The following is a 27766-nucleotide window of genomic DNA, read 5'->3' as shown; positions in this document are numbered from 1 at the left end:
ACAAATCAGAAGCATGCACTTTGTTTTAGTCATGAGCAATATTTGAAATAACCAACACCCGCTCAGACTGTGCCACTTCAGCTCGTCGCCCCCGTACTTCCTGTTCGTCCATTAACTTAAACCGCACGAGGAAGTCAAGTCCTCCCACGGCCATTTCCACTGGCGCTGCACGAAGAGACGCGTTAAAGTTACCACGTCAGGAGTCGAGCAGCATCACGTGTGACATTTTCTTTTAAAAATCACTGGAGTTTTAAAGAAATGTTATCATGATATGGAGATGCAGCGGTTGCTATCCAGCTTACACAGACAGTTCACCAGCTTTCACACACACACACACACACACACACACACACACACACACACAGTAAAGGAAATCAAGCAGAGTTTCATAACAGAATATAATAATGTGCCCATGAGTGGAACAACGATAGTATCTGTGAGGCCTACACATGCACAATACGCAACAGTCTTCAGATGAACGCACAGGGACACGGCCATGCGCTTCACACAGATGATGTTTTCCTCTGAGTCTTAATGCAAAACCTGTCCAGGAGGGTTCATGTTTATTTGGTGGAAGTGTGAGAAGGACATCTAAGTGGGACTTGTACTATTCTGTATTTGTATGTAAAGAAAATATCTTGTTTCTGCGTTGTCCAAATATTGAAGTCCTCTTTTCTCTTGCACAATAAGAGAGTGATATGTAACTCAATATTGATGATCAAAAGAAAAACACACGCAGCCTCGTTTCAGATCACCGACTGTTCCTCGTCAGACAGGAAGCAGTTGTAACAGAGGAAGAGCCACTTCCTCATCGGTCGCCCAAAACAAAAAACCAGAGCTCTAAATATAGAAACAGTGGAGGAATAATAACACGTCCTCCTGGGTCACGATGACTAAATAAAACAACAAGTGTTTCCACTCAGAGATCAGACTGAAGACACTTTCACTCCTTCTTCAGAGATCACGACGCTCTGCAGCTCTGCAGAGGTGAAGAAGCATCAGATCCTTGACTGAAGTAGAACCACTGAGACCACCAATGACCCCTCCACGAGGCGATTAAGCAGCAAATACTGCTTTAAGAACTGAAAGTTAAAAATACTCAATGTGCAGTAAAATGTTCCCCGTTAGATATTATTACTCTAAAAAAATATGACCGCTGCGTTCATGTTTCAGTACGTCTGGAGGTGCAGAGCTTCCACTGCACTGAAATACAGCAGTGAGGTACATGTAGTGGAGTAAAAAAACAAACAATTTGTTATATATTTTATAAGTACAAGCAGCTCAAACACTCGAGTAAATGTACTTAGTTACTTTCCACCGTCTGTCATCATAGTATAATATGATAATAATAATATCTGTGAATAATTAAGTGTCAGAGAACACAAATCAGCTGTTTAGGGAACAAGGACATGACCCCATCTGGATGTGTTCGTCCAACCAACACGAGGATGAAACCCGTCTGAGTTCATGTCCCTCAAGATCGTAAAGTTTTCTCCACTTCAAAAGAAAACAAAAAAACTGAAAAAACAAGAAATTGCATGACACTGAAATTAGTTTAAACATATTATTTTTGCTCAAAACAAATATTTTAGTGGTAAAAACCGGACACAAGAGCCTCCAGATCTGTAGAGGACACGAGCGGCGACGTCGTTGGACGTCTACAGACGAACATCAAGAGAAGAACTTCTGTCAATATCTGTCACTTATCATTGATTATTGGTGTGATGTCGTGATCGTGCATGACGGAAGTGCCACGATCACATGAATATTTTATTTTCTATGACTGAAGCTTGTGTGATAAAACATTATGCTAATCTGACATATTAGCATAATGTGTATTGCCGCTGTGGTTACATATGAAGAAATATAACACAATATATAAATATATATAACACATATACACAATATGTAATATATATAACTAAATATAACACAATATATAAATATATTACAAGTTCCTCACCAGAGTTTGAAGAACAAAGTTTTCCAAAAGTATGCATTAAAAAAAACATGACATTTTTGGACATATGACTTTCTAAAATAAAATTGTTTCTAAAACACCGTTAGCTCCGTTAGTTTGTGCTGTTAGCGCAGCGAGCTAGGAGCAGCCGCTCCCGTACGAAGCCCTTCAAACAGGACAGGGATGTGCATTCAGTGTGTGACCTGTGCATCCTGTGAGCTGTAACTGAATTTCAGGTTATTTACGACACAGTTTCCATAAATCAAGCGTGCACCCGATGCCCATTTTCTAACTACTTCCTGCGCTCGTGCGCGTGTCGTCATGCGCTGTTGAGCTGTTCTACGCTCCGTGCACATGACTGGCCATGGAACGCCTGAGATGGAAACTATGCAGGTGACAACAGGGACAATAACAACTCCTACAGAGAAGGTCAGCAGACGCCGTAAATAACCTGAAAAACAGGAAGGAGCAGCTCAGATTTACTTAAAAAAAGGTCAGAAGGTTCCTTCGGTTTGATGGTTCCTAAACATTTTCAACCACCAGTTATTGGGGCTTCACATTGTAACCGTTGAGCTTCTCTCCAGATGGACATCGCTGTCGCATGTTCACGGTGCTGTTGCATGTTCACGGTGCTGTTGCATGTTCACGGTGCTGTTGCATGTTCACGGTGCCGTTGCATGTTCACGGTGCTGTTGCATGTTCACGGTGCTGTTGCATGTTCACGGTGCCGTTGCATGTTCACGGTGCCGTTCCATGTTCACGGTGCGTTTGCATGTTCACGGTGCTGTTGCATGTTCACGGTGCTGTTGCATGTTCACGGTGCTGTTGCATGGTCACGGTGCTGTTGCATGTTCACGGTGCTGTTGCATGTTCACGGTGCGTTTGCATGTTCACGGTGCTGTTGCATGTTCACGGTGCGTTTGCATGTTCACGGTACTGTTGCATGTTCACGGTGCCGTTGCATGTTCACGGTGCCGTTGCATGTTCACGGTGCTGTTGCATGTTCACGGTGCGTTTGCATGTTCACGGTGCGTTTGCATGTTCACGGTGCTGTTGCATGTTCACGGTGCTGTTGCATGTTCACGGTGCGTTTGCATGTTCACGGTGCTGTTGCATGTTCACGGTGCTGTTGCATGTTCACGGTGCTGTTGCATGTTCACGGTGCGTTTGCATGTTCACGGTGCGTTTGCATGTTCACGGTGCGTTTGCATGTTCACGGTGCTGTTGCATGTTCACGGTGCTGTTGCATGTTCACGGTACTGTTGCATGTTCACGGTGCCGTTGCATGTTCATGGTGCTGTTGCATGTTCACGGTGCTGTTGCATGTTCACGGTGCTGTTGCATGTTCACGGTGCGTTTGCATGTTCACGGTGCTGTTGCATGTTCACGGTGCGTTTGCATGTTCACGGTGCGTTTCAGTCTCGCCGCCTGCGCGTTTTCAGTTTCAAATTTCTATTCTTTTTTGAGAGCTTTCATGATTAGTTGTTATATTTGTGTGGACGTCCTGTTTGTGCCTCCTACACAGGAAGGTCCCAGGAGCTGTTGTGGGCCGCTTGATGTCACTTTGAAATATAAAACTAATCATCTCATAAGGAAAATAAAATACAGTTTCACAAACAAATATGAATTCCTTAAAAAGAAAATCATAGAAAACACTTAAATATGGGTCATTTCATAGAATAAAGTGGGAAAATGTAAAAGGTAGCACTGCATCAAATTCAGAAATGTCCCCTTTAAAGAACTTATCCTCAATTTCTAAACTTTTTTAAATCTTGAAAATCTACTTTCTGAGGTGGCAACTACTAATAGTCTTAATTATCTGTTAAGTTTGTATGTATTGTACTTTATTTTCCTTTCGTTGATTAATGCTTAAGATGCAAATGAACATAAAATACCCTCAGGCCGTTTCCAGAGCTTAAATATCTTCAACATGGAAACAAACAAAAAACTAAACGGAGGTTTTGAAGAATCCCAGAAAAGTCTGACTTGAAACTGAGTTCATGAAATGACTCTGCGTACCGTGAAGCATGAAGAAGTCCACCGGCGTCCTCTTCATCCCGGCTTTGGCCTTCTCAGACGTCCAGTCGACCTCCAGAGCGTCCTTCAGAGGGCAGAAGCTGGCCGTCTGATTGGTTGGAGAACATTCATGTCGTTAGGAGGTGAACATGAGGTGGTTTAAAGAAATACTCTCAGGAGAAGAAACGAAGAAAAAAAGAACTAACTGAAGGACTGAAGATAAAATAAGGATCTCGAAAAGGAAATAAGACGATCACACCTCACAAATGAGAACGGGTGATTTGGTCAGTGTGTTCCTTTGTCAACATCAGTTTAGTCTCCATTTAAAGAAACAAACAGGTAAAAGTGCTCTGCAGCAGAACAGCTGTGTGCATCAGGTGGCTGGTGCAAGAAAAACAACTAACGTGTGTTTAACGTGTATAAAGATGCTCTCCTGGACCTTTTTCACCATGATGGTCTCGTTGGGGTCCACTTTGGCCTTCTTCGCCTCCGGACCGTCGCCAGACTTCCCGGTCGGTTTCACCATTTTCGGTTTCTCCCTAAAAAGAGGAAGGAAGGAAGGAAGGAAGGAAGGAAGGAAGGAAGGAAGGACAGAGAGTCAGTCTTACAGAAGACAAAGTTCACATGAAGGATCCGTCTGTTCTGATGCGTGCATTCAGACACACAAATCACTGCTTCACTCATTCCAGCTTAATATCATTTCACCCTGTGGAGAAATCATCCTGCAACATGAAAAATAACAGTTCCACCTGTCGAAATGACGCCATGAGACCGGCTCCTGACCCCAAAGTTAAAGGAATACCATCAGAAATAGTGAATTATATTTATATTTTAACGGTATGTAAAGTCGTGAGTTGTTGGACGAGACGCTTTCTGGGATTTGTAGTCGTTGCGCGAGTTTAAGATCTCAGTGACAGTGGAGTTACAACGACCATTAAAATGCATCGTCGACATAGAATCAGCCGGATTTACTGAGATTTCAACATCACCCGCTCTCCTCCGCGCTCCTAATGTGAACGTGGATGTTTTTCATCCCCGTCAAGTGGAACGTACGAGCTTTCTAGTGTTTTGTTCTGATCGGCTCAGTGTGGTTTTCCTTTTTCTGTGTGAAATTGGAGGAAGTCAAACATGTCTTTGGACCTGTGCCAGATGCCTCCACATGGGCCCGTCTGAAGCCCACGGGCTTCTCTTGTGGCTTTGACCTGCAGAGTCAGAGTTACAGACCACATCCTGTTTTTTCAGGAACAAGGAGTTCAAACTCAGAGGAGCTGTGTGTCCGCTGCATGTTCTCTTTTTCTTCTTCTGTCTCCTTTAAACTTTATGTTTGCTTCTATGGAGAAGAAGCATTGCGATACCATTATGTGCCATCTGAGAAAACGATGCTTCACAATAAACACACATCTGATACACATTCCATACTTTTGCCGCCTATAATAATCTCTCTGTAATCTCTCTGCAGTGAGCGGCTTGCTCTACAGGCTGAGTTACACTCGGGTTTTAAACAGAGACGCAAGCACGCAAGACACGCATGGCCGACCTTGCGTGGTCAAATCGGCCATTTTGCGTGCTTGTGTGCGTCGCCCAAATGTCTGACTCTCAGTCAAAGCAACGCAGCCCACAAGGCTGTGATTGGTCCGCTAACCACGTCCTTTCTGAGTCTCTCATGTCCGGTTTCACAGCATCATACCTCTGTTTTTAAAAGCCACAGCAGGAACAGGAACAATGGATCCTGTTGAAGAACGTTTGGCTGAAGAGGTCCACAAATATGAGCATTTATAAAACCATCTGACGAGTATCAGGACACAAAGATGGAGGTGAACTCCTGGAGGGAGATATCGTGAACGTCGACTCTAAACGCTCATTGCGCCACCTGCTGGTCTGGAGGATGAAAAACACACAGGAACTATAAACCAACAGGAGTCCGTGGCTCCGACTGCGTGGCAGCAGCAGTTGTAGTTGCAGGAGTATAATTCGCCCTTAATCCCGCTGGACAAACTGTTTTGTTGTCGCTCTGCACTTACTCAACGTAGTTGTGCTCTTTTCCCAGGTTGCAGAACATGTAGCCGTAGTAACCATAGACGTCCCCGCAGAAGACCTTGATGTTGTGCTGAGAACAGAGCTGGTCGACCCGCACCATCAGGTCTCTGGAGCAGCCTGTCAGACACACCTGAGGGAGGAAAACACACACAGAGGGAGTACTGGTCAGAGGCCTGCTGGTCGAACGGTTGCTGGTCCACTGCAGCGGTTACCAGAACAACCAGTAGGTGCTTCTGAACAGCAGCTGAGCCTCTCTATGAAACACCAGTTGACTTTCTTCCTCATGAAGGACATGAAGAGTCTTCGTGCTACTTGAAGGGCTGGAACACAGATATAGAGAGCGGTGTCTTCCGTCTCTCCGTCCACGTCTGTAACCAACGCAAAATTTGCAGCGTCGCTTTTAATTTGCGGCGCGTCCCGAAAGTCACAATGTGTCGCCAGAGGAGGATTTAATCCAGAGGATTTAATCCAGAGTGAGAGTGAACTGTGAAACAAAGCAAACCAACCAAACAACTCCCCAGAAGAAAGGGAAAAAGAGCGCCACAAAAATCCTGTTTCTGCAAATGTTCTGTGCGCTTAGAGATGGACCGCCGTCCGTCCTGTCAACAAGTGCTGTTTGTGTTTCAAGACTTGCTTTTTCTCCACATTTAAGGAACTTTTATCTCTAGAAATTTGGTGTTTGGTCCATCGGCATCTTCTTCTCCTCCACGCTTTGTTTTTTTAGTGTCGTTACTTATTTATATTTTTATTACCATAACATCAAAAACAAAAAAACCTACTTGCAATAACAGAAAATATCAAACGCTAATTATTGTCTTGCTTTGAATCAATGACGGACAGAGACACACTTTTATATCGGAAAAGAATTTGAAGCAAAAAACACCAAATAACTTTCAACCTGCCCATTTCTTGGAAACGACAGACGATGGACAGCAGCTGACCGGCTGCCAAACGGACCGGGACACACCGACTGCAGCAGGCTCCCTGAACGCACCACCAAACGGACCGGGACACACCGACTGCAGCAGGCTCCCTGAACGCAGCACCAAACGGACCGGGACACACCGACTGCAGCAGGCTCCCTGAACGCAGCACCAAACGGAGAGAAAGACGACGCTGTGCACCCTGAAGGCTGTAAACAACTGACTGCAGGGACACTTCATCCTGCGTGCTGGACTGGGTGTGCAGGACGCCCCACAACACCCTCATCTCACTGATACGAGCAGCGAGCAGAACAGCGCCGAGGACCAGTGCTCCCAGCATTTAGAGCAGAACAACACCACCTAGAGCATTTCTGTAGGCCACACTTTCATCTTTCTTTCACAGAGGGAACGACTTTGGATGAACTCCTTCAACAGCCTGGTGGAAACAACACCAGCTGTTGACCTCCATCTTTTTCCTTCCATTTGATGGACTATCAAGGATGAAAAAAGGTGCTTTAAACAAACAGAAACAAACTATTGGTCGGTCGCGGTTCAATGTATGTTCTGATTTCTGTTTCATCTTGCAAAGAAACTTAAATGAAGCACAGCAGAAGAACCGTTGCACTCTCACCATAAGACAATGAGATATCAGTGAGTCAGTCAGCTGTACTCTGCCAGGACACAGATGGACCATTTGTTTCTGTTGTATGTCCACCGTCTGCAACAAGGCCTGTCGTATGAAAACTGTGACCGCACTCCAACCGCTCCACTTTAATCACCCTCCATCTTCCCGCTGAGCCACAGACACGCCCTTCCCCCTTCTCAGGCTTTTAAACGAGTTTCCTCTCCCTCCCTCCATTCCCCTCTCTCTCTTCCCTCCATTCCCCTCTCTCTCTTCCCTCCTTCCTCTCTCCTTCCTTCCTTCCTCTCTCTCTCTCTCTCTCCCTCTCTCTCCTCCTTCGTCTCTCTCTCCCTCTCCCCCCTCCCCTCTCTTCTCCTCTCTCTCCCTCCTTCGTCTCTCCTTCCTTCCTCTCTCTCCTCCTTCGTCTCTCCTTCCTTCCTTCCTCTCTCTCTCTCTCCTCCTTCGTCTCTCTCTCCCTCCTTCCTTCCTCCCTCTCTCTCCATCTCCCCCCTCCCTTCTCTTCTCTTCCCCTCTCCCTCTCTCTCCCTCCTTCGTCTCTCCTTCCTTCCTTCCTCTCTCTCTCTCTCTCCCTCTCTCTCCTCCTTCGTCTCTCCTTCCTTCCTTCCTCTCTCTCTCTCCCTCTCTCTCCCTCCTTCGTCTCCCTCTCCCTCTTTCCTTCCTCCCTCTCCCTCCCTTCCTCTCTCTCTCCCTCCCACCGTCCCTCTCTCTCTCTCTCTCCCTCTCCCTCGACTCTCCCCCCTCTCTCCTTCTCCCCCCTCCCCTCCCTTCCCCTCTCGCTCTCTCTCCTCCTTCCTCTCTCTCTCTCCCCCTCTCTTTTCCTCTCCCTCCCCTCATCCTCCCTCCGTCCTACTAACATCAATCTCATCACGTCCTTACTTCACTTTGTCTGCTGCTATCTTCCTCCCTCCCTTCCTTCCTCCCTCCTTTTTTCCCTCCCTCCTTCCCTCCTTCCCTCCCTCCCTCCCCCAGAGGGAGGAAGACCGCCGACAATTCAGACACAGCAGGAGGGCAGAAGAGAAAACCTCTGTTATTCCACTCACGGCGTTCCACTGCGTAGTTGTCTCTCGAAGCTGAGATCCAGCGTGTTTGTTGAGCTTCACGTGGAAATCAATTAATTGAAATCTGTGTATTGCTCATTTTAAACCCATCTGCTGACTCGACAACAAAAGTATAATCAGAATTGTTTGTCACAGTTGAATGCGTGAACACCCAGTGGGAATTGAATGCCTTGAGTTCTGACACAATAAGACCTTCTGTCTTCTCAACGTGGAGAGTGACTCGAACGCTTGAGGGCGAACACGCACAGCTCGGTGCAGACGAAGTCTAACAGCCGGTCTGCAGCGGGACAATGGCAGCGCTGTATTTCCTACATGCTTTCACTCTTGATCCAGTGTAAATGTAAAAAAGTGAATTACGGGATCATAGTCATCTCAGTTTCAGTACATTGGTTACTTAGATCATATTTTATCAAACTGCTGCAGGAAGATGCCCATGTTTGTCCTCCAGGTCTAAATTTTTGGCAAAGTATCACATGAGTGGAGCGATTGTTTTGATAGCCAACCAGAAAGCTCTTTCTCCACCCACTGCTCTCCACCCTGGGACCATGTTAGACAAACACCGGCTCTCAAAGGGCCGCTGTCCTCGTTGTATAATTTACAGGCAAATCACTTCACAACTCGGCGGTAAGACCGAACATCGAATCAAGACACAAAAAAATGTGTTTCTTCGAACAAAGCCCAGCATCGCTCTGCTTCAGAGGACTCAGGCAGGTGGAGACCGACGAGCGGCATCTAGAGGTTGGACCGGGTGGTGTACAGAACCGCGTGCTCAAATGAGTTTGAAGTACTTTGAAGTCAAATCATTCATCTTAGTTTTAAAACATCCCCGTGATACGTGGACATGAACATATCCTCAGTCCGGTTTTCAGTGGTTTTCGTAAACTCTCACCGCATCGAATTGCAGGAAGAAGTCGTCTGGCTTGTCTTCCACTCGGTCTTGGTCTGCGTTGACCTCGACCATCGGGTTGAGGTTCTGCCCGCGCTCCAAGGAGGCCTGGGCTCGATTCTGACCCTGAGCCGTCACCGAAACCAGGAACTGGGCTCGACACGACTCCTCCGACACCTGCAGGGCCACACAAGAGCATTTCCTCCTCAAAACATGATGTGAAGACAGAATTATGCTGTTGCTGCAAAGTTGCCACAATAAACCCAGAAGCAAAATAGCTGAATAATAATAGCAAAATCATTACTTTGTCACAGGCTCCCTCTAGTGGACATACACACACAGTACAGCAAAGACTGGCCGTTTACTCTGCCATTATGTCTGTGCTATGAGTATATCATGCAGATGTTTAGGTGGTATCTGAAAACAAAGACCAGATTCAAGCAAAAGCCTGAGTCCACTCTGCAGGCGACAGTGACCTCTGATGAGGACGGAGAAAAGAACAAGCGTTTTATATTGTTTGTACTGCGTACCATTTCATGATCCAGCAAAGTGAGTTTTTTAACTCCAGCAAGGATTAAGTTCTTGGCCACTTCAGCCCCCAGACCACCCAAACCTGCCAGGAGCACACAGGACCCTCGTAATCTGTAAAAAAAACAAAACACAAAAAAACAATAGGACATGATTATGAAAATATTTTATATTGTGCGACACAGGTTTGTAACATATTAGTTAAAAAAATACCTAAATAAATGTAGAGAGATGTAGAGAGATAATATACCGGTAAATCTAGAGAAACTACTATTATAAGCAACAGATTATGATGAAACAATGTTTGACTGATATTTAAATCAGAAACAGGGGTTTGTTGATTTCATTTGCATGGAGCGTTACAAGTGGCTTGCCCTCTCAATAACACCAACACCAAAGCAATAAACTGCCATCATGTCTGATATCAAAGATAAAGCATTCAGACTTTTGAAATTGATATCCCGGCTGTAATTATAACTATATTACAACTATATGTATCACAACAGTGGTGGAATTTGAAGTATTTATACTTCGTTCTTTTACTATAGTTCTATGCCACTACACCTCAGAGGGAAATATTGTACTCTTTCCTGCATTACAATTATCTAGTAGATTTGGTTACTTTACAAATTAAAATCACTTCTAAATAAAAAATACCGAACAGCTAATACAAGATAACTGGTTTTACAATAATGCATGAGTGACACTTCTCTGCTTTAGCTACTTCCAATACTTTAGGTACATGTTCCTTGTTATACTCATGTACGTTTACATATCAGTAACATTTGCATTGCAAGACGTGTACTTGTTGGGGACTATTTTTTGTACAGTGCGCCATTACTATTTTGTAACGATTTCAGGACTTCAACTTGAAACGGGAGTGTTTTTTTCTGATGCACAATGCAAAGATGCCGACCTATATGACCAGTATGGAAGATGAACACTTTCCCCATTGCCAACTCGTACCATCTCAGTCCCAGATGTCCGCAATATGTTACTTAAATGGTCAAAACGTTGGTCAAAATCGAGCAGGAGTGCAACGTCTCAAACCTTCCGCGCCGCCGATTAGCCCCGCGAGCTAAGTGAGCTAACTGACCTCTTCTGAGCATCGAGACCCCACAGGCGGATCTGGCGGTCGTACTGGGCCGCCTCCTCCTCGCTGATGACCGGGTCCTCCTTTTCGATCGTATCGATCATTTTGGATCTCTTTGCAGACGGGAATCGCGGTGAAAAAAGAGCCCTCTTTCAGTGCAGCTACAGATGCGGTTGTTTCAAATGCCACGGCAGTCCCGCTGAATGGGCGCCGAGTGATGACGTCGTCCGATCGACACACAATAGATGTGTTTTCGACCTTTTCTCGCATTTTAATATAATCATTTATTTTGTTTCTCTGTTAGTTCATAGCAGTACTATCCGTTCAATTTCATATCAAACATTTCTTCATAGTTGTTTAGTTTTTTAGGTGTATATCTGATTTGCATTTTCATTCAAATCTCATATATGTATAACTATTACTGGCTTGTAATAAAAAAAATAAAATATGCATCGGCCAGTAAGCCCAGCAACGTAACTTTAAACCAGTAGCTATTGTTCTATATTTGGTTTACCCTTTATCTCACACCGGCAGTTCATTAAACTGGCAGGGCTGCCGTGTGGGTAAATTTACCCTCGGTGTTGTCTTCTACGAACATTTAAACAGTTATTTTCAAAAAGCTCAGAGGTGCTATTTTTCCTGAGTTCCAATCAGACAGCAGCACTTTATATTCCACAAGAGGCCTAAACAGAGCCCTATCCTGCCTTGGCCGCCAAGATAATCTGTGTGTTTACCTTTGCGTCAAGTGGAACTTACTGTTACACACTTGCTCAACCTGAAATTCTTGAAGATTTCTCCAAAGTTCTCCTTTCCTCACATGCGACAAAACCATTACTGTACCTACAACATTTAATAAGATGGGTACCTCATTTGTCATTAGACTGAGGGCAACATTTGAAAGCCCACGGGGCCCTATGAAGCCCCAGGTTCAATGTGCTAAATTGTTTTCAGGAAACTGCAATATGAATAATAGTTGAATTGTTTGAATGCTGCATCTCTAAAGCATAACGTGAAATAATGAGAACATTATCCAAAGAAAGTAATACATTATTACCAGATGTTGAGACAGCTGAGTTTGAAGTTATTTATTGTCAGATGCATTACAATTACAGGGAAGCAGTCTTTGGCAATTTAATACTTGGAACAAATATGTATAATAATAATAAAACAGATGTAGGTCAAAATGAGAATATAATTTTGACCTACAGCAGTACAGAGAGATAAAGCAGTACAGAGAGATGAAATATAACGTGTGAATATGAAATACGTATGTGGTCAAGAGGTAATTGTATGTAATGAGAGAACGTAATGTAACCAATAATCTAGCAAACGTATATTTATTGAGATGTAATAAATATATGTATACACAGATCTAAACAGGTAATACAACAGTAACTAAATTATATGAAGGTAAAGTGACACACACTAAAACATGTAAAATGTAAAAGGCGACAAAAAGGTAAACGCCAAAGTACATTTATATTAAATATTAATCTAAATTCAATATTATTATGTGTAATATATATATATATATATATATATATATATATATATATATATATATATATATTTGTGTTACTATCCTTGTATGTGTAACGTATTTGGCAATAAACAGTTCGGATATTCCGTTATCACAATTTGCTCCGCAAGTGCACCTGCGAGTCAAGCTCGGAGGCATAATTTGCCCTTTTGAATTACCATTCGGCACTTTCCGTGAGGAGCGTACAAGAACGTTATTCGTCCTGATGTCATTATCGGAACCCCGCCCCTTTTCTCTTATGAGAAGACAGACGGCCATTTTAGGCTTATCAGTCGTCATTTCACATCGCTACTGTAGGACGGAGAACGTCAGGACTCAATTTCATCATATTTCTCTTACAACTGTAGTGGAGAATTGCCTACTATGAACTGAAACTCTTCCTTAAAACCAAAATCAAGTAGATCCTAGTGAATTGACGCATAAGCCAGTAGATACCAGTGTCGAGTTGTAATTTTTTTGCACCTCAATGTAGCTAGAGGAAATGGCTGTGGAAAGCATGACTGTTCATCCAAACTCCCCAACTACCAACCACGAACACAACAGTCTCCTGACTGACGAAAGGTCGAGTAATTCTACAATCATATTTATATGAAATTATTTATTTGTCCTGTGCTTTTACACAAAAAGCCCGGGGTTTCTTTTTCCTTTTTCTGTCAGAGGGATTAAACTCGCCTTTTTTGGAAAACGAGTACAGAGGTAAAGAACGCCATGTTGACACGACACCGCCAACTGGGAGGCCAAACCTCACCTGGATAACGTTATTCCCTGTATTTTATTACGTTAATCCAATCAACGACCAATCGACTCGACCCAACTTGTATGAAGAAAGAAAGAAGTTGAAAGAGCTGATAAATATTACCGTCACCGCCATTCAAGACCATTCAGCGATTCCAAAGCATCGGTTAATTACGTTCCCATTGTTACAAAACAAGTTAACTAATGTGCTTGATTTCAAATACTTTTCTGTGTGGTGAAGTAACTGTTCTGCCACAGATACCCAAACTATCCGACAGTCTTTCTCTACCGAAAGGCCTACTTCAAGCTAACGGAGTAGCATTAGCTTGTTGGCACGAGAGGGCGGCTAAGCTAACGGCTAATATGTTTACTTGATAGTAATCTCATGTCGACGGTTCAAACCTCTCCGTTTAATACACGTCGCGTTAACTAATAACCTTGGTATCAACTACGTGTATATTAATCGATCAGTATGTGCTATTAAATGATCGTATAATCCGGTCAGTTGTTGTAAACGTACCTTCAACAAGAAGCCTCGTTTAGCTCTACGCACTTACAAATTGCTCTCTGGTCGTCGTCTTTCCACGTTAATAACGCTCGTATGAGCGCATAACTTAGTCCCGGTTGATCCTTTTTCATATTTTGGATTCGTTCCCCCTCGAGTCTCAAACGTTAGCTACCCATTAGGTGTTAATTTATGGAAGTTACGTTATCGACTAATCCCTTTTGTAGCCTACTAGCTTACTTAAGCTAGCTTTTCTTTTTGATACCAACGCGTTTGTGCTGCCTGCTGTTTGTCTTAACACCACTTTTATTCACAGTCGTCCCAAACATCACAAAAGTACCCCTCCAACCCCCCCAAAATGTGTAAAACGTCTGCAAAGCATCCCAGAAGTGTTTAAAGTCAAACACAAAGTTCCCTCTTTTTTGTCTCCACAATCCCCAGTTGGCAAATGTGCTGCATGTTACCTCATTTGGCCCCATAGCCAAGTCCCACAAACCCCACTAATTCCCCCTAAAAGGTTCGTGAGCAAAAACTAAACTAAAACGTTTTCAATGTTTTTGAGTGCAATATGTGAAGAACCCCTGCCACAGTAAGTATTCCCCATTTTAATCATGGCCCTTTGCTTCTAGAGTGAGTTGAGTAATGGACTTATCCACTCAGCTAACAATGTACCATAATGCATGGTAAATCCTGTGATTCAGCCATCCCTCATAGACTAGATCGATCTTGTGCTTTGTTGAACTTTTAGAGCTTTGTGGCTGTCTGCTAGCTGGGCATTGTCAGAGATGTTGATATCGGTTTGGCATAGCATGAATGGACATACATGGAAACGTGTTAGTTTTGATGGAGTACCTGGATCTGTCTGCATTTAGTCGTCAGCAGTACACGTGTACCTGTGTAGGCTCTTATCAATAACAGGTTTTCCTATCGCAGGTCTGTTATGTATGTTTCGGTGGACTTATAATCCCACTAACCTGGCCTGCTCATTACTTTGGCTGAGTATAGAGAAGTCTGGATGGAGTTTGTTTGCATTGTAAGTTTTTCTCCCCTGAAACTGGCACATTGTTGGCAGCAGGTGATGTTTGCACAGCATCTCAGGTCAGAGAGGCCCACAGCTTCTGCCTGTAGTGAATCCCAGCCACTCCCTATTCATTAAGTCCTCCTCCCATAGTACAGTGAAATCCCTGTAATAGAGGGGCCTCTATTGTGACGGGTCTATATGTCCAAGCTGATTTACAGGCCAGTTTCACGCCACACAGCAGTTAGTGAGTTGGCTTTGTGAGAGGATGTTCCTGAGTTTGCTGTGTCTGGATTCAAAGCTGGGAGCTGGTTCAGGGACAAGGAGCCGGGGAAGAGTTCAGCAAAGTCAAGCGACTAAAGTGCCACTGTTAAAATTATTTTGAGTAAACATGTTGATACTGAGCAAATATTGACCGAAAACCCGACACAATGGTGTGTGTGTTCATATTTTTGTAGCTGCTTTGCGTCCTATGACGGTAAAGATGCTGGAAGCAACTGAGGATTTTGTTTTCAAACAAGCACAAATATGAAGATATAAGTTTCTTCGAGATTGTGTTCTGTAACTCACAAGCAGATACAAGGAGTTTTTGTGTGGAGCAACTCCTGGTTCTCAAACCAAATCTGGATAACTTTGTTGCAAAAATCCCTGCAACTCCCTAAAATCTAAAAGTTTTGGGCAAAGTCTCTTTTGTTGCTTCAGACTCCTAAAAAAGAAATTTCGTCAACAAACATAGTGGGGCTTCATTGGAATCTTAAAATTATGTTTTTTCTTACAGAAAAAATACAGAAGTCGTTGACTTTGAATCTGTGAAATAGGCCGAGTGGCGTTCACCAGTCACTGGAAACAAGTCACCGTCGTGCTGTATTGCTCCGCAGAGAGATGAAGCACATATTATCACAGCTGATTATTGCCCTGTCTCCCCAGAGGAAGCTGGCATTCTGAGGATGTGGTGGGGTGCTGTGTGTACACACACACACACACACACCATTTGCCTCAAAGCCACCACCTGCTTTGTCTCCTCCGTTCACTGTGTGCTGCTCTTTGATGGAATTTAATTTTCAGGATACTGTAATGCGGGCAATCCGCTTCACATTTGCTGCGGCCTCAGGCTTCCCTCCCAGCTTGCTGCAGACAGCCTTTTGGGTGCGGACCAAGACCTGATTGCTCCTACAGGGAGTGTCAAGTCATTGAAATGTGATCCCCGTCCTCGCCTGTTACATACATAATGTCGCACCCCGTAGCACAGAAAAAAAGCCGGAAAAAAATTGCTGACCACTGGAACCATGTTTAAAATGTGGTCCATAGGTGGTCATGATCTTAGATACAAGGGTGGCTTGTCGGGAAGGAAATGGTACGTGCTAATGATTTGTATTAGTTAAATGAAAAAAAAACGTCAGTGCTTTTAGAATTTAGATTGAATGACACCGTTCGCTTGTTAAAACAACATCTCAACCACCAGGCCTGCATATGTGATCCAATAGGGACATCGTGGTCCTTCCCGGGCAGTTGACCACAGTAACAGCACATTAAGTCTCCCCCCCCTCATCCTCGGACACTATGGTGGTTCTGACCTTATGCATGTGTGTTTGTGTGGGCATGTTTAAAAAAAAACGTATGCCAGACGGACCACATTTTCACACTACATACAACAGATATTACATGTGACACTTGCTGAGGTAGAGCTGACATAGTGTGGATGAATCTAATTAGAATGGTGCTTATTAGATTTAATGAATGTGCATCAGGCCCACGTGAGCAACATGTTGTTTATTTAATCTCATCCTTGTATTGACTAAATATCCTGTGGTCGCTTGCTTAGCTGCTGACGTTGACAATTAGGTGTGTTTGCCAAACTGAAATGATTATTTATCATCACACTGCATGTTCACTGCAAGTGTGTGTTATGTGCATATGTGAAGTAATGGCTTCTTCAGTATTATGAACGGACAAATAGAGGTGCTGTGAATGTATGTTTGTTAAATATATTTGTACAGTATATAACAACAGTAGCAGTAGTTTAAAAAAAAACAACAGAAATCCGGTTGTGTCGTTTGGAACGAGAAGTCTTCACGGCAACAAGTGCTGCGAGTATAATCAATTTTCAAATTACTCGGCTCAAATCACGCCTCAGGGTCTCAGTCAGCTGTTTGATGCTGAGCGGGTTTCTCCATTTCTCTGAAAGCTTTTATTTTCAGTAACTCTGGTTTGACTGAGTTTAAACAGTGGGAATGTGGCTTTACCACTGGTGCTGGATACGCTATGAACGCTTAAAGTACTTCATGTCGACCGTGCCGACCCTCTGTACTCCTTTTTCATGGCTAAAAAAGAAACCATTAAATACACATAAAAAAACAATTTAAATTTAAAAAAAAAAAAAGTTATATGAACCTGGGCAGAGTCCCTCAGGAACGTCACATATGTAACACGCGTGTGTTCTTTACGTATGCAGGCCAGAGGATGGAGAGCTGGAGGAGGGCGAGCTGGAAGATGACGGGGGAGAAGTAGAGGAGGAGGACATCGGTGGAGGTACTTCAGCAGCAGCAGTAACAGCACCGGGAGGTGGAGGAGAAGGAGGAGGAGGAGGAGGAGGAGATGGCGGTGGCGGTGATGAAGCAGCCGAAGGAGGCGAAGCCGGAGGGGACGGGGCCGGCGAGAGGCCCCGGCGGAGCAAGGAGCACCACGCCAGCAGCAACTCGGATGACGAGAGATCCCACCGTCGCAAGAGGAAGAGGAAGAAGGACAGGGATCGAGAGAAGAGGAGGTCCAAGAAGAAACGCAAATCCAAACACAAAGTAAGACGGTCGACGAGTAGAAAACTGAGATAAGACCCACATTTTAAATTGAACTTCTTTCTCTAATCATCTCTATTGTTTGGCTCCTCCTCTCAGCGCCACGCGTCCTCTGATGACGACCACTCCGATTTCAGTGACGACTCCGACTACAGTCCCAGTGAGAAGAAGAGGAAGTACAGAGAGTACAGCCCACAGTACCCCCTGCCACCTGTGAGTCAAATAACTAGATTGATGGCTGAATGTATCTCAGTCAAATGTTGTTTTTTAAAGTAACTTTAAGCATGAATTGAATTGAATCTCCTAACACGTGAACCCGTCTCCAGCCGCACGGCGGCTACGGCGGCCCAAAGAAGGGCAACTACATGAAGATGGACAAGCAGAGCTACGGAGGCTACGACGAGTTTGAAGAGGACAACTTCGAGGGCGAGGAAGAGGAGGACATTGGGGACGAGGAGTATGACGACTTCACCAAGGAGCTCAACCAGTACCGCAAGGCCAAGGAGGGAGGAGGCGGCCGGGGCGGCGGGCGAGGCGGATCCTCGGCGGTCGGGTCAAAGCTTTTGGAGTTGAAAAATAGACTTCTGCACGGTAAATATTTCCCCGGTGTGTGTGAGGCCAGATGTGAGGGAAAAGGCCCTCAACTACTTCATGAAAATGTGTATTTATTTACTTAGTTCCTCTTCGGAACAGACTTTCAAAATAATGTGCCACTGTGTTTCATTTGCACGTTTATGGACAGACAAAAGAGCTTTTTTTCCCCAAAAAGCTTGTTATTAATTCAAATTCACACATAAGATGCTGACTCGTTTCAATTGGCCCTTTTGTCTCGGCAGGGGGCAAAGGTCGCATGAAGAACCAGAGAGGACGCGGAGGAATGAGGGGAGGGAGGAGGGGACGAGGAGGAGGAGGCAGAGGAAGGGGAGGCCGAGGTGGCGGAGGGAAGATGGGGGGAGACAACGAGGATGGAGACGGCTATGGAGAAGAGATGGAGGTGAGGCGCGAGGTCCTATTTGCTTTGGTCAAAGTCCAGAAAACACGTTGCTGTTTTGTGTATTTGCACAGTTGTTGCTTTACTTTACTAAACTGTAGCCGTTATGACTAGCCCTGCTGTCTTCAGAGCCAACAGACCCCATTCACAAAACCAATGATTTTACTCTCCAAAGACCGCCATCGATTAGTGTGTTTGTGCTGTTGTGTGACTTTTAGTGTCTGCAGGGTTAACTTAGATTTACCGTAGACCAGCAACTGTTATTGAGAGTATTAATGTATGTTTTAGTCAATGGAAACTTGTGACTTTGAAGTGAGTATCGATAACGATCGATCTGATTGCAGATAATAATAATAATATTAGTAATAATAAATAACTATCCCTTTAAATTTGTGACACCTGAAATGTGTTCTCACAGTTCGGAGAGGAGGACTATGACAACATGGGCGACGATGAGTACGATGACTACTCAAAGGAACTCAATCAGTACAAGAAGTCCAAAGACCGAGGAAGAGGTGAGTTTGGGTCTTCGGTGGTTGTTCATGTGTGTGTTTTTCATCTTTACTTGTCCTGAAGAAAAGGCTCATTCGGCTCAGTCCCTCTCACGCCGTCTTCCATTTCTTCACCAGGGCTTAAAGGAGGCCGTGGGCGAGGGAGGGGCAAAGGAGGGCGGGGCATGATCAGAGGAGGACGAGGTCGAAACCGCGGGAGAGGAAGAGGCGACATGGGCAACGACGATGACAACAACGGCGACATGGACAACGGGGTGAGGCTTTTGTACTGTCGTCACATCCGCCTGAAGTGTCCTTACACAAAGCTGACAAATTCAGAGCGGGTTCATGCAAACTCTGCTCTGGCTTTGTGTGGATGTATTCCAGGATGGAGGTGGTGGAGCCGATGGACCGGGACCAGGGAGGAGGAATATGAACGAGAAGCACCAGGATAAGAAAGGAAAGGCCATCTGCAAATACTACATCGAGGGGCGCTGCACTTGGGTAAGATCGCACACACGATCAGAAAATATGTCATGTTTTTATAGCTAATGACATTATGGATTCGTCTCTGGTGTTCCTCAAGGTCTTGGTGTCTTAGTTTGGTATTTTGTAGAGCTTTCTGATCATTTTTATAAATTCTTTAGTGGTACATTTGTTTAGTCATTTAGCACCAACTCTGTGTAAGAAATGGTATCCACCCAAAAGCTGAAACAATTTACTTCCACCATAGTGGACTTATCTCTTTTACACTTTCACAATTCATTTTATATTCATGTTGATTTATGACGAGAGCAAGTTTACGCACTAGTTTGAGCTCAAACTACTTTTGGCTCTCAGCTTTCAGCACGTACAGCACTTACACTGTTCAACCTGCTTTCTCAGTCTGAAGATCCACCAACTAAAAAAAGACCAAACAGGGTCTACGTGGGTCTCTTTAAGTTCAAATAGCTACACATGTTTTAAAATATGGTTAGCTAAATTCATTCTCAAAGGAAATGGAAAGGAAAGAAAACATTTATTTGTTGTCCGTGGTGGTTTATAAGTTAGTCTCTGGATGCTCAGATTTCATTCTTGGCCCTTTGTTCATTTGTCAACCACCAGGGGGACCACTGCAACTTCAGCCACGACATCGAGCTGCCCAAGAAGAAGGAGCTGTGCAAGTTCTACATCACCGGATTTTGTGCCCGAGCGGACCACTGTCCTTACATGCATGATATCCTTTACATCCCAGAGAGTCCGTATTACTACAAGGGAATCATGGGGATGTTGAAGCGGACGATTTTGTTAACCACGTAATTATCAATCCGGCTGCTTTTCTTGGCGGGGCCCACCCTGCAAAGTGGGTAAAAGGAGCGGCGTTTGGTTAGGGATGAGCATTGACTTCCAGTGGTGAGTGAAGATGGCCAGCGCATGGAGGCCCTTGAATTACACAGGGCGCATCTTGCCAAGCGAAGCGGTGGGGTTTGTAATAATTCAGAGGACCACAGCCAGAAGTTTGTGTCTTCTGTCCACTTGTCTTTTTTTGAGTGTTCCTCCTTGACTCCAGTGCCACGTGAATTCCCCTGCAAGCTGTTCCACACCACGGGGAACTGCGTCAACGGCGACGAGTGCATGTTTTCTCATGACGCCCTCAACGATGACACCCAGGACCTGCTGAACAAGGTAGCACTAGCATCCTCTCAACGCTCCCCGGCCTCTACGCTGCTGTGAGCTCTGTAGATCTTTAAACGTTCCGAAAAACATGTTTTATGCATTAGTATCACATGTACATCCAGCTCTTTTTTCCTTCTTTCTTTTTTAAATACCTTGAGGAAAATATTTCAGATGAACTCACAGGTGGAGATTTTTGTTTTCTAGATGCTGGCAGAGGATGCCGAGGCCGGAGCCGAGGACGAGAAGGAGGTGGAGGAGCTGAAGAAGCAGGGGATCAACCCTCTCCCCAAACCCCCTCCTGGGGTCGGTCTCCTCCCGACGCCTCCTCGCCCAGTCCCTCTGGACGCCAACATGGGACCTGGGGATTTTGGCGGGCCTCCTGTGGGTGACTTTGGGGGTCCGCCACCTAACCAGGGCCCCATTGTCAACAAATGTCCCCCAGGCCCGAGCCCAGGGCCTGGAGGGCCTTGTGGGCCTTGTGGGCCTAACCCCTGTGTTGGTCCCCCGGTCCATGGGCCGGACGGAAGTCCCTTCCAAGGCGGGCCCCCAAATCTCAATGTCCCTCCGCCCCACATGGGCCCCCCACCTCCCTGCGGCGGAGGGGGAGGTTCCGCATGCAAAAAGATCCCCTCGCTGTTCGAGATTAAAGTCAAGCCGACAGGACAGCTGGCTCATAAACTGGCCGTCAGGTAAGGAATCCGAAAAGAAACATTAAGAATGAAACAGAAACGTTTTCGTATTCACAAACTGCAGAAAATGCTGCTGCTGATCTTATGAAAGGAGTCGGCCAAGTTCTCATGTGCACCTCTTAAAGGAGAACTTGATCTTTGCACTATGAAGTAGGATTGAAAGGGTCTCTGAACATCTTTAGTACCCACACTGCACAGTAAAGGCACACATTTACTAACTCAAAAACAGTGTGTTTAGTCGGTTTCTTTTGAACTCCTAATGTTTTCACCTCGCAAGTCTCTTGGCAGCCGCTCTGTGAATCTGAACTCTTCCTCCATCAGATGCCAGACTCCCACCAGCAACCAGGGCCAGACGGCTCCAGCTCAAGGGGCCCCCGGTGGGCCCCCACCCTGCTTCCCTGCTCCCCCGGGGATGATGCCCCCTGACATGCAGAACATGGGCCCCAACCTCGGGATGAACCAGGGGCCACCCAACATGGGCCCCGGCGGACCGCCCATGATGGGAGGATTCCCCCCCGGCGACGGCCCTCCACATGGCCCGGGGCCCAACATGCCCATGCCTCCAGGTCCTCCTCCTGGAGGAAACTTCTTTAACCCCTTCTTCAACCAGCAGGACGGTCTGACGATGGAGGGAGTGGTGCAAGAAGGTGAGCTGAACGATTAAAGACAAAGCAGCGAGCTAACCTTTGGTGCCTGCTAGTGAATATCAAATACATAACACCAGCAGAATTTTAATTATGATTTAATTTTGTACAAAGTCATACAATTATTCAGCAATAAGTTCTCCTGAAAGACACAAGACTCCAGTCACACAACAGTCATTTTACTTGGCTGATTTTATTTGAACTCGACAGAAACACAATAAACACTCATCAGGACCATCTTCTGCTGTTCCAACAAACAACAACCAATTCAGCAGGAAATAAACATGAATTCACTAATTGGAGTTAGATGGGAAAGAAAAACCAGTGATCGTTGTAAAACACTTTATTCAGAAACAAAGTAAACATCATTAGGAGGCAGAGGGACAGGACTCTATCGCCTGCTCTTAACGCGTTATCTGGTGTTTTGAAAACATCTCATTTTAGTGGAACTGCTGTTTCCTCTCAGGTGACAACTACCAGGGTTTTGCTGGTATGGACGAGATCGGGGGCAATGTTGGAAATCAGCCCGGCGGCCCAGACGGCTCTGCCAACGGGGCGTCAGCCAATCAGGGCGGGATGTCCGTGCCCGACTTCCTGCCTCCAGCGCAGCGGGTCCTGTTCATGAGGATCCAACAGAAGCAGCAGGAGGAGGAGGAGAGAGCTCGCAGGATGGCGGAGGGAGGAGCAGACAAGAGCAGAGACACTGAAGGTAGACAACAAGCGTCTGCAGCTGTTGGTGTATTAGTCATGAAACCTTTAAAGATTCCCTTCCTATTTTACTCTTTAACACCCAAACACTTCTTTCTCAGGTGACTCTGGGAACTGGTACTCCAGTGAGGATGAGGACGGCGGCGGTAGCGTGACCTCCATCTTGAAGACGCTCCGTCAGCAGACCCAGGCGCCCCAAAAATCCGACGGCCCCCCGAGCGACCCCCGGCTCCAGAAGGCTCCTCCCGCCAGCGCCCCGGCTCGGCCGGCGGACCCTCGCTTGGCTCGGGACCCGCGCCTGGCGCGCGCCACGGACTCGGGCGACTCGGCCCACCCCGTGCCCACGCTGTCGTCCTCCGGACCGCCCGCAGACCCCAGGTTGGCCCGGCTGTCTGGCGCCGTTTCCACGGGATCCTCCTCCTCGCCTCCCACTCTCAGACCGGAGCCGCCCCTGGTCTACAAGCCGCCGCCGCTCACGACCCCGGCGGTGGAGGAGGAGGAGGCTGAGCGGGTTCTGCGGGACAAGCCCGTGCCGATTCCTCTAGACCCGCTCATGGGTATGGCTCTGAGAGACCCGCGCTCGCAGCTGCAGCAGTTCAGCCACATCAAGAAGGACATCCTTCTCCACATGCCGGCCTTCTCCAAAACCATCACCTGGTCGCCCGAGGATCTCCTCCCTCTACCTCTCCCTAAGCAGGACCTCCTTCCCCTCCCACCAGGCATCCCTCCCGTCTCCTCCATAGACCCACGTCTGTCCCGCACCCAGCCGCCACTCAAAACATCACTCAAAACGCCGCTCCCACAGCCACCTCCTGCTCAGCTCCCTCCCTCCTCCTTGGACCGCCCCGCTCCCTCTTCTTCTTCCTCTTCCTCCTCGTCCTCCTCGTCCTCCTCATCCTCCCTCCCAGATTTTGAACTGCTGTCTCGTATCCTGAAGACCGTTAACTCCAGCCCCTCCCAGGCTCCCTCCCCTCCTCTCCTACCCACCCCGATCGCCCCCACGTCGCTGCTGGGTCCGCCTCCCCCGATGCCTCCCCCGCCGGCAGAAAAGCCCGTCGACCCCCGCACGTCCCGTAAAGGCCTCACCGACCCGCGTCTGCAGCCGCAGAAGTCGGCGCTGAAGCAACCATCCGACCCCGTTCCTCCCGCCGCCGCCTCCACTCCTCAGGCAACCACATCCAGCTCCTCCCCCCCCGCCACCGCCCCCTATGACCCGAGGCTGCTCTCCTCAGGCGGGGCAGGCCGCGGTGCGGGAGCCGGGCCACCAGGGGGAGCCAGCGTGCTGAGCAGCATCAGCCTGTACGACCCTCGGACTAACAAACCAGGCAGCCCTGGCGTCAGCAGCGGCTCCGGCGGCTCCCCCAACTCAGCCGGCGCGGAGTCCAAACCCAGCGACCCGCCGCCGGTGAAGCCCAAGTCCAAGGAGCCCCTGTTTGTCCGGAAGTCAGCGCTGGACCAGCCGGAGCCGGAGAAGAGCGCAGAGCAAGGAACCGACCGATACAACAGCTACAACAGGCCTCGGCCCAAGCCCGCGCCCTCGCCCAACGCCACGGCCCAGGGGGGGCCCGGCGCCGCCGCCGCCGGAGGTCAGGGGGCTCCCGGAGCCGCCGGTGAACCCGCAGGCGTCCACAACCTCCCGGTGTCCTCGCTGTTTGCTGTGGTCAAGCAGGCGGCCAAGCCCAGCGGGACGGGCAGCCCCTTTGGAGGCAACAGCCCGGTGCAGCCCGACCAGGCGACCACAGAGCAGGACAAAGCATCGCTGAAGGACGTTTTCAAAGGCTTTGACCCCACGGCCTCGCCCTTCTGCCAGTGACCCGACCCCCTGAACCCTGGCGCCGTCGTACAGGCGGGCGTCGTCTTTTTGGACACTGAACAGATCAGTGAAAAGAAGAAGAAAAAGCGCACTGAGGCATCTGCCCGTAAGACTGTAAGAAGGTTAAGAAGACAAACTTTAGTGAACAAACTGACACACACACACACACACACACACACACACACACACACACTTTAGCCACAGTGTTACAGATTCTATAAATGACTCTTGGGTTATGGGAAGGGTTTAAAGTTAAATCTCTATTTTAAACAAACTTATCGATGTACAAATAAATGTATTCTCTTCTCAACGCTCAAATGAAAACGTTGTTCAGCGACCGCAGAGACGCATTTATACGGAAAGTTTACACTTTCATTCCTCCTCTTCATTTCAGCTCCCACATTTCCTCCTCACCTTGAACGCGGTCGACGTGCTTGTCTCTGTTTTCGTCGGTTAAAGTTGACGAGCTCTCGGCAACAGAGGAAACATCACATTTTTTTCCCCATAAAAGATTTTGCTTATTTGTTGGTGTTTTTTTAACCGAATGAACGGCACTGGAGCAGTGAGGCTTTTGTCAAACATTAGCACACCTTCTTTTTTTTTTACTATGACTCACATTTTCCTCAGAACACAATTGCAGATACATAAACTTCAAATCTCTATTCTGCTCCTTTTTATGGGGTAGTATTTATTTTTATGTCCGTGTCTTCATGTTTTTAATGTCTGTGGCGCCTCCAGCTGCTCATGAACCATTTCATTTCAGATATTTAGCTCTTACCTGAAGCAGGTAACTCTGTGACTCTCGGTTCTGCCTCTTTCACCCCGTCAGCAGTCCTGGTGCTTCGTCCTGAAGCTTCTGGGTTTATCTTTCTGTGGGAATGGAGAGTTTATAAATGAATGAATTCAGGTGGAAGAGATGGAAAAGTTCCATTTTAGTTTGACGGTTGGTCGTTCTGGAGGACGGATCCTTTTTTATTTTTTATAATAGTAAATAAAAAACAAATAAAAGGGTTGATAGAAAGTTAATTTGATTAAGAAGCTTTTTTTTTGTCAAATTTGTTAAACGGATGTCTACATTTTTTAAAACATATTCGGTGTGTTTAATCACATTAATTTATCGAGCAATTTTGGGGTTTTTGTTTCGTCAAGTTCCCTCCTCAAAGTCACAGCTTGAGAATGGAACATTAAACAGGTTTTTGTTGAACAAATACATAAAAACGAACACTTCATAGCTTCAGTCTGTAATCTGTTTTTACATTTGATCCCCTCTCGCTCCTCTTACTAAGACGATGAAGCTTCATTCATCTCTTACCTTTCAGTTACTTTCAATAACGGCGTCTGCAGGGCTCTGCGAGCGGATGGGAGCAGATTGTTAGCAGCTTGTTAGCATCTTGTTAGCAGATTGTTAGCATCTTGTTAGCATCGGTTCAGAAGCCTTTGGCTTGTCGACAGGATGACAATCAGAAACCAGACTTTGGACCTAAAAGTCAATTCGTGCTTGAGTCTTGCATTGATGGCGTGAGGCGCTGTCGGTCAGCCTGAGCTCATGCGTGAAGAGAACCGCGTTGTGGATCGTAGCTCAAGTGCAACCTGCGTTTAAAAACCACAGAATGGTCCAACATGGTTTCTCTTTAAGGCGTGAAGCCCGAGGAGCACACTCTTCATGGTGGGAATGTTCATTTTGAGATGGTCAAAGTTTGAATGAGCGTTTAGTTTTTTCCCTTCACAGTTTTACACCCATCAGCACAAACAGTTGATTTCGTTGCAGGGTTTGTTTCCAAAGTCGTCATAAACGCGTCGAGGAGCTTCTAGAAGTACCAGGAGGTCGTCGGGGTCTCGACCGTCAGGTGTATAAATGTTGATCATTTTAATTTATTTTTTATACTTGGGGAAATATAATCCCTCACTTGACAGTTTTTGATCCGAATCATTTTATAAAACAGGAATATGTGACGGCCGCTCCCCTCAGAGGGACCGGACGTCCCGTAACAGTGAAGACAGACGGGATTTTTTATTTTGGTCTCGTGCGTGAAGACACAAACTAACACAACATTCTCTTTTGTTGCCTCCTGGCGGGTCGTGAAAAAGCCCGTTTGTTGGCCGAGTTCCAGCGACAGCGAGAAATCCTCGTTGATTTGTCCTTCCTTTACGGTTTAGATTTTGTACGTCTGTTTTCAGTTTTTTTTCCCTGCTATGTAAATTTGTCTTTGGAGGAGTGAAGTTTTCTAACTGTACACTGTAGGTGAGGTTGTTAAAGTATTTAAATAAAGTTGATACATGATCAACCACTTCAAACTGTAATTTCTCTTTCTTCTATTCCCAAGTTCTTTCATTTTGACCACTTTATGACCCTTGTTGCAAATGAGGTTGAAAATGTCAATAAACAACTCAAACACGGACAATAAACACAACTAATGTTACAAGTGGTTCCTTCTAATTCCTCCAATACTCATAAAAGCAAATCTGGTGTTGTCTCAATCACAGCTGATGCCACTAGTCGAGGTCCTCAGTTGCATCAGGTGTGTTTGAGATGGAACACATGAAATACCTGGAAATCGTCCAAGAAGTTAACAGATCATTGCCTTGCACAAACAAGGAAACAGAAAGATAGCAAAGGCACTGAATGTTCCTCGAGATAACGATGCTTCTCTCCCTGCACGTGGCAGAAAGAGGAAGCTGTCGATGGCTGCCACCAGAAGTCTGACAAACCCTCGAGTGACTGCAAAAGACCGGCAGCAAGACGCGCTGGCAGCAGTCTCTGCAGACTAAACGCTGCAGCTCACTGACCTTCACCTCTCGTCCAGAGGTGACGTCGGCTTCTTCTGGCACTGGAAGCCTGCAGCGAGACGGACTCGATCAAGTGTCAGGAAATCGCAGCAGAAAACGCCGCGCCGTCTGTGAGGAAGCTGAAGACAATGATCCCGAGCGGACCTCAAAGCCCACCAAGGCTTGGTTTCAGGAAAAAGTCCTGGAAGATTCTTGAGTGGCCGTCACAGTCGCCGGACTTGAACCCCGCCGAAAATCTCTGGCGGGATTTGAC

At 46.3% G+C, this 27766-nt stretch overlaps 2 protein-coding genes across 3 annotated transcripts in view; one reads left to right on the top strand and one right to left on the bottom strand.

The window, feature by feature from the left end:
- Positions 1-11346, bottom strand: part of sae1 (SUMO1 activating enzyme subunit 1) — a 14697-nt gene extending 3351 nt beyond the window's left edge. The window contains exons 1-6 of the mRNA XM_068584051.1: positions 11148-11346; positions 10054-10165; positions 9527-9700; positions 5998-6143; positions 4416-4515; positions 3980-4085 (exon numbers count right to left, since the gene is read on the bottom strand). Coding sequence (XP_068440152.1) covers positions 3980-4085; positions 4416-4515; positions 5998-6143; positions 9527-9700; positions 10054-10165; positions 11148-11248 — 739 coding nt within the window. The 5' untranslated portion in view covers positions 11249-11346. The remainder of the gene's footprint in view (positions 1-3979; positions 4086-4415; positions 4516-5997; positions 6144-9526; positions 9701-10053; positions 10166-11147) is intronic.
- A 1597-nt stretch (positions 11347-12943) lies between these two features.
- On the top strand, positions 12944-27000 carry zc3h4 (zinc finger CCCH-type containing 4). 2 transcript variants are annotated; one of them, XM_068584444.1, is made up of 14 exons: positions 12944-13245; positions 17395-17737; positions 17834-17947; positions 18061-18325; positions 18571-18728; positions 19144-19240; positions 19355-19491; positions 19604-19720; positions 20321-20432; positions 20772-20881; positions 21077-21561; positions 21883-22208; positions 22672-22914; positions 23015-27000. In XM_068584444.1, exons 1-14 carry the CDS (start codon positions 13166-13168, stop codon positions 24724-24726), a joined length of 4299 nt encoding a protein of 1432 aa, XP_068440545.1. In that variant the 5' UTR covers positions 12944-13165; the 3' UTR covers positions 24727-27000. The 2 variants fall into 2 exon arrangements, with proteins under 2 accessions (XP_068440545.1, XP_068440546.1); XM_068584445.1 differs by lacking the exon at positions 12944-13245 and adding an exon at positions 14340-14513.
- Positions 27001-27766: the final 766 nt, after the last annotated feature.

The sequence above is a fragment of the Clinocottus analis genome, unplaced genomic scaffold (genome assembly GCF_023055335.1).
Source record: "Clinocottus analis isolate CAN_PGR_092001 unplaced genomic scaffold, fCliAna1.0.p SCAF_2, whole genome shotgun sequence".
Taxonomy (NCBI): Eukaryota; Metazoa; Chordata; class Actinopteri; order Perciformes; family Cottidae; genus Clinocottus; species Clinocottus analis.
The sequence above is the reverse complement of the archived record's forward strand: the minus strand, read 5'-3'. Positions and strand labels throughout refer to the sequence as shown.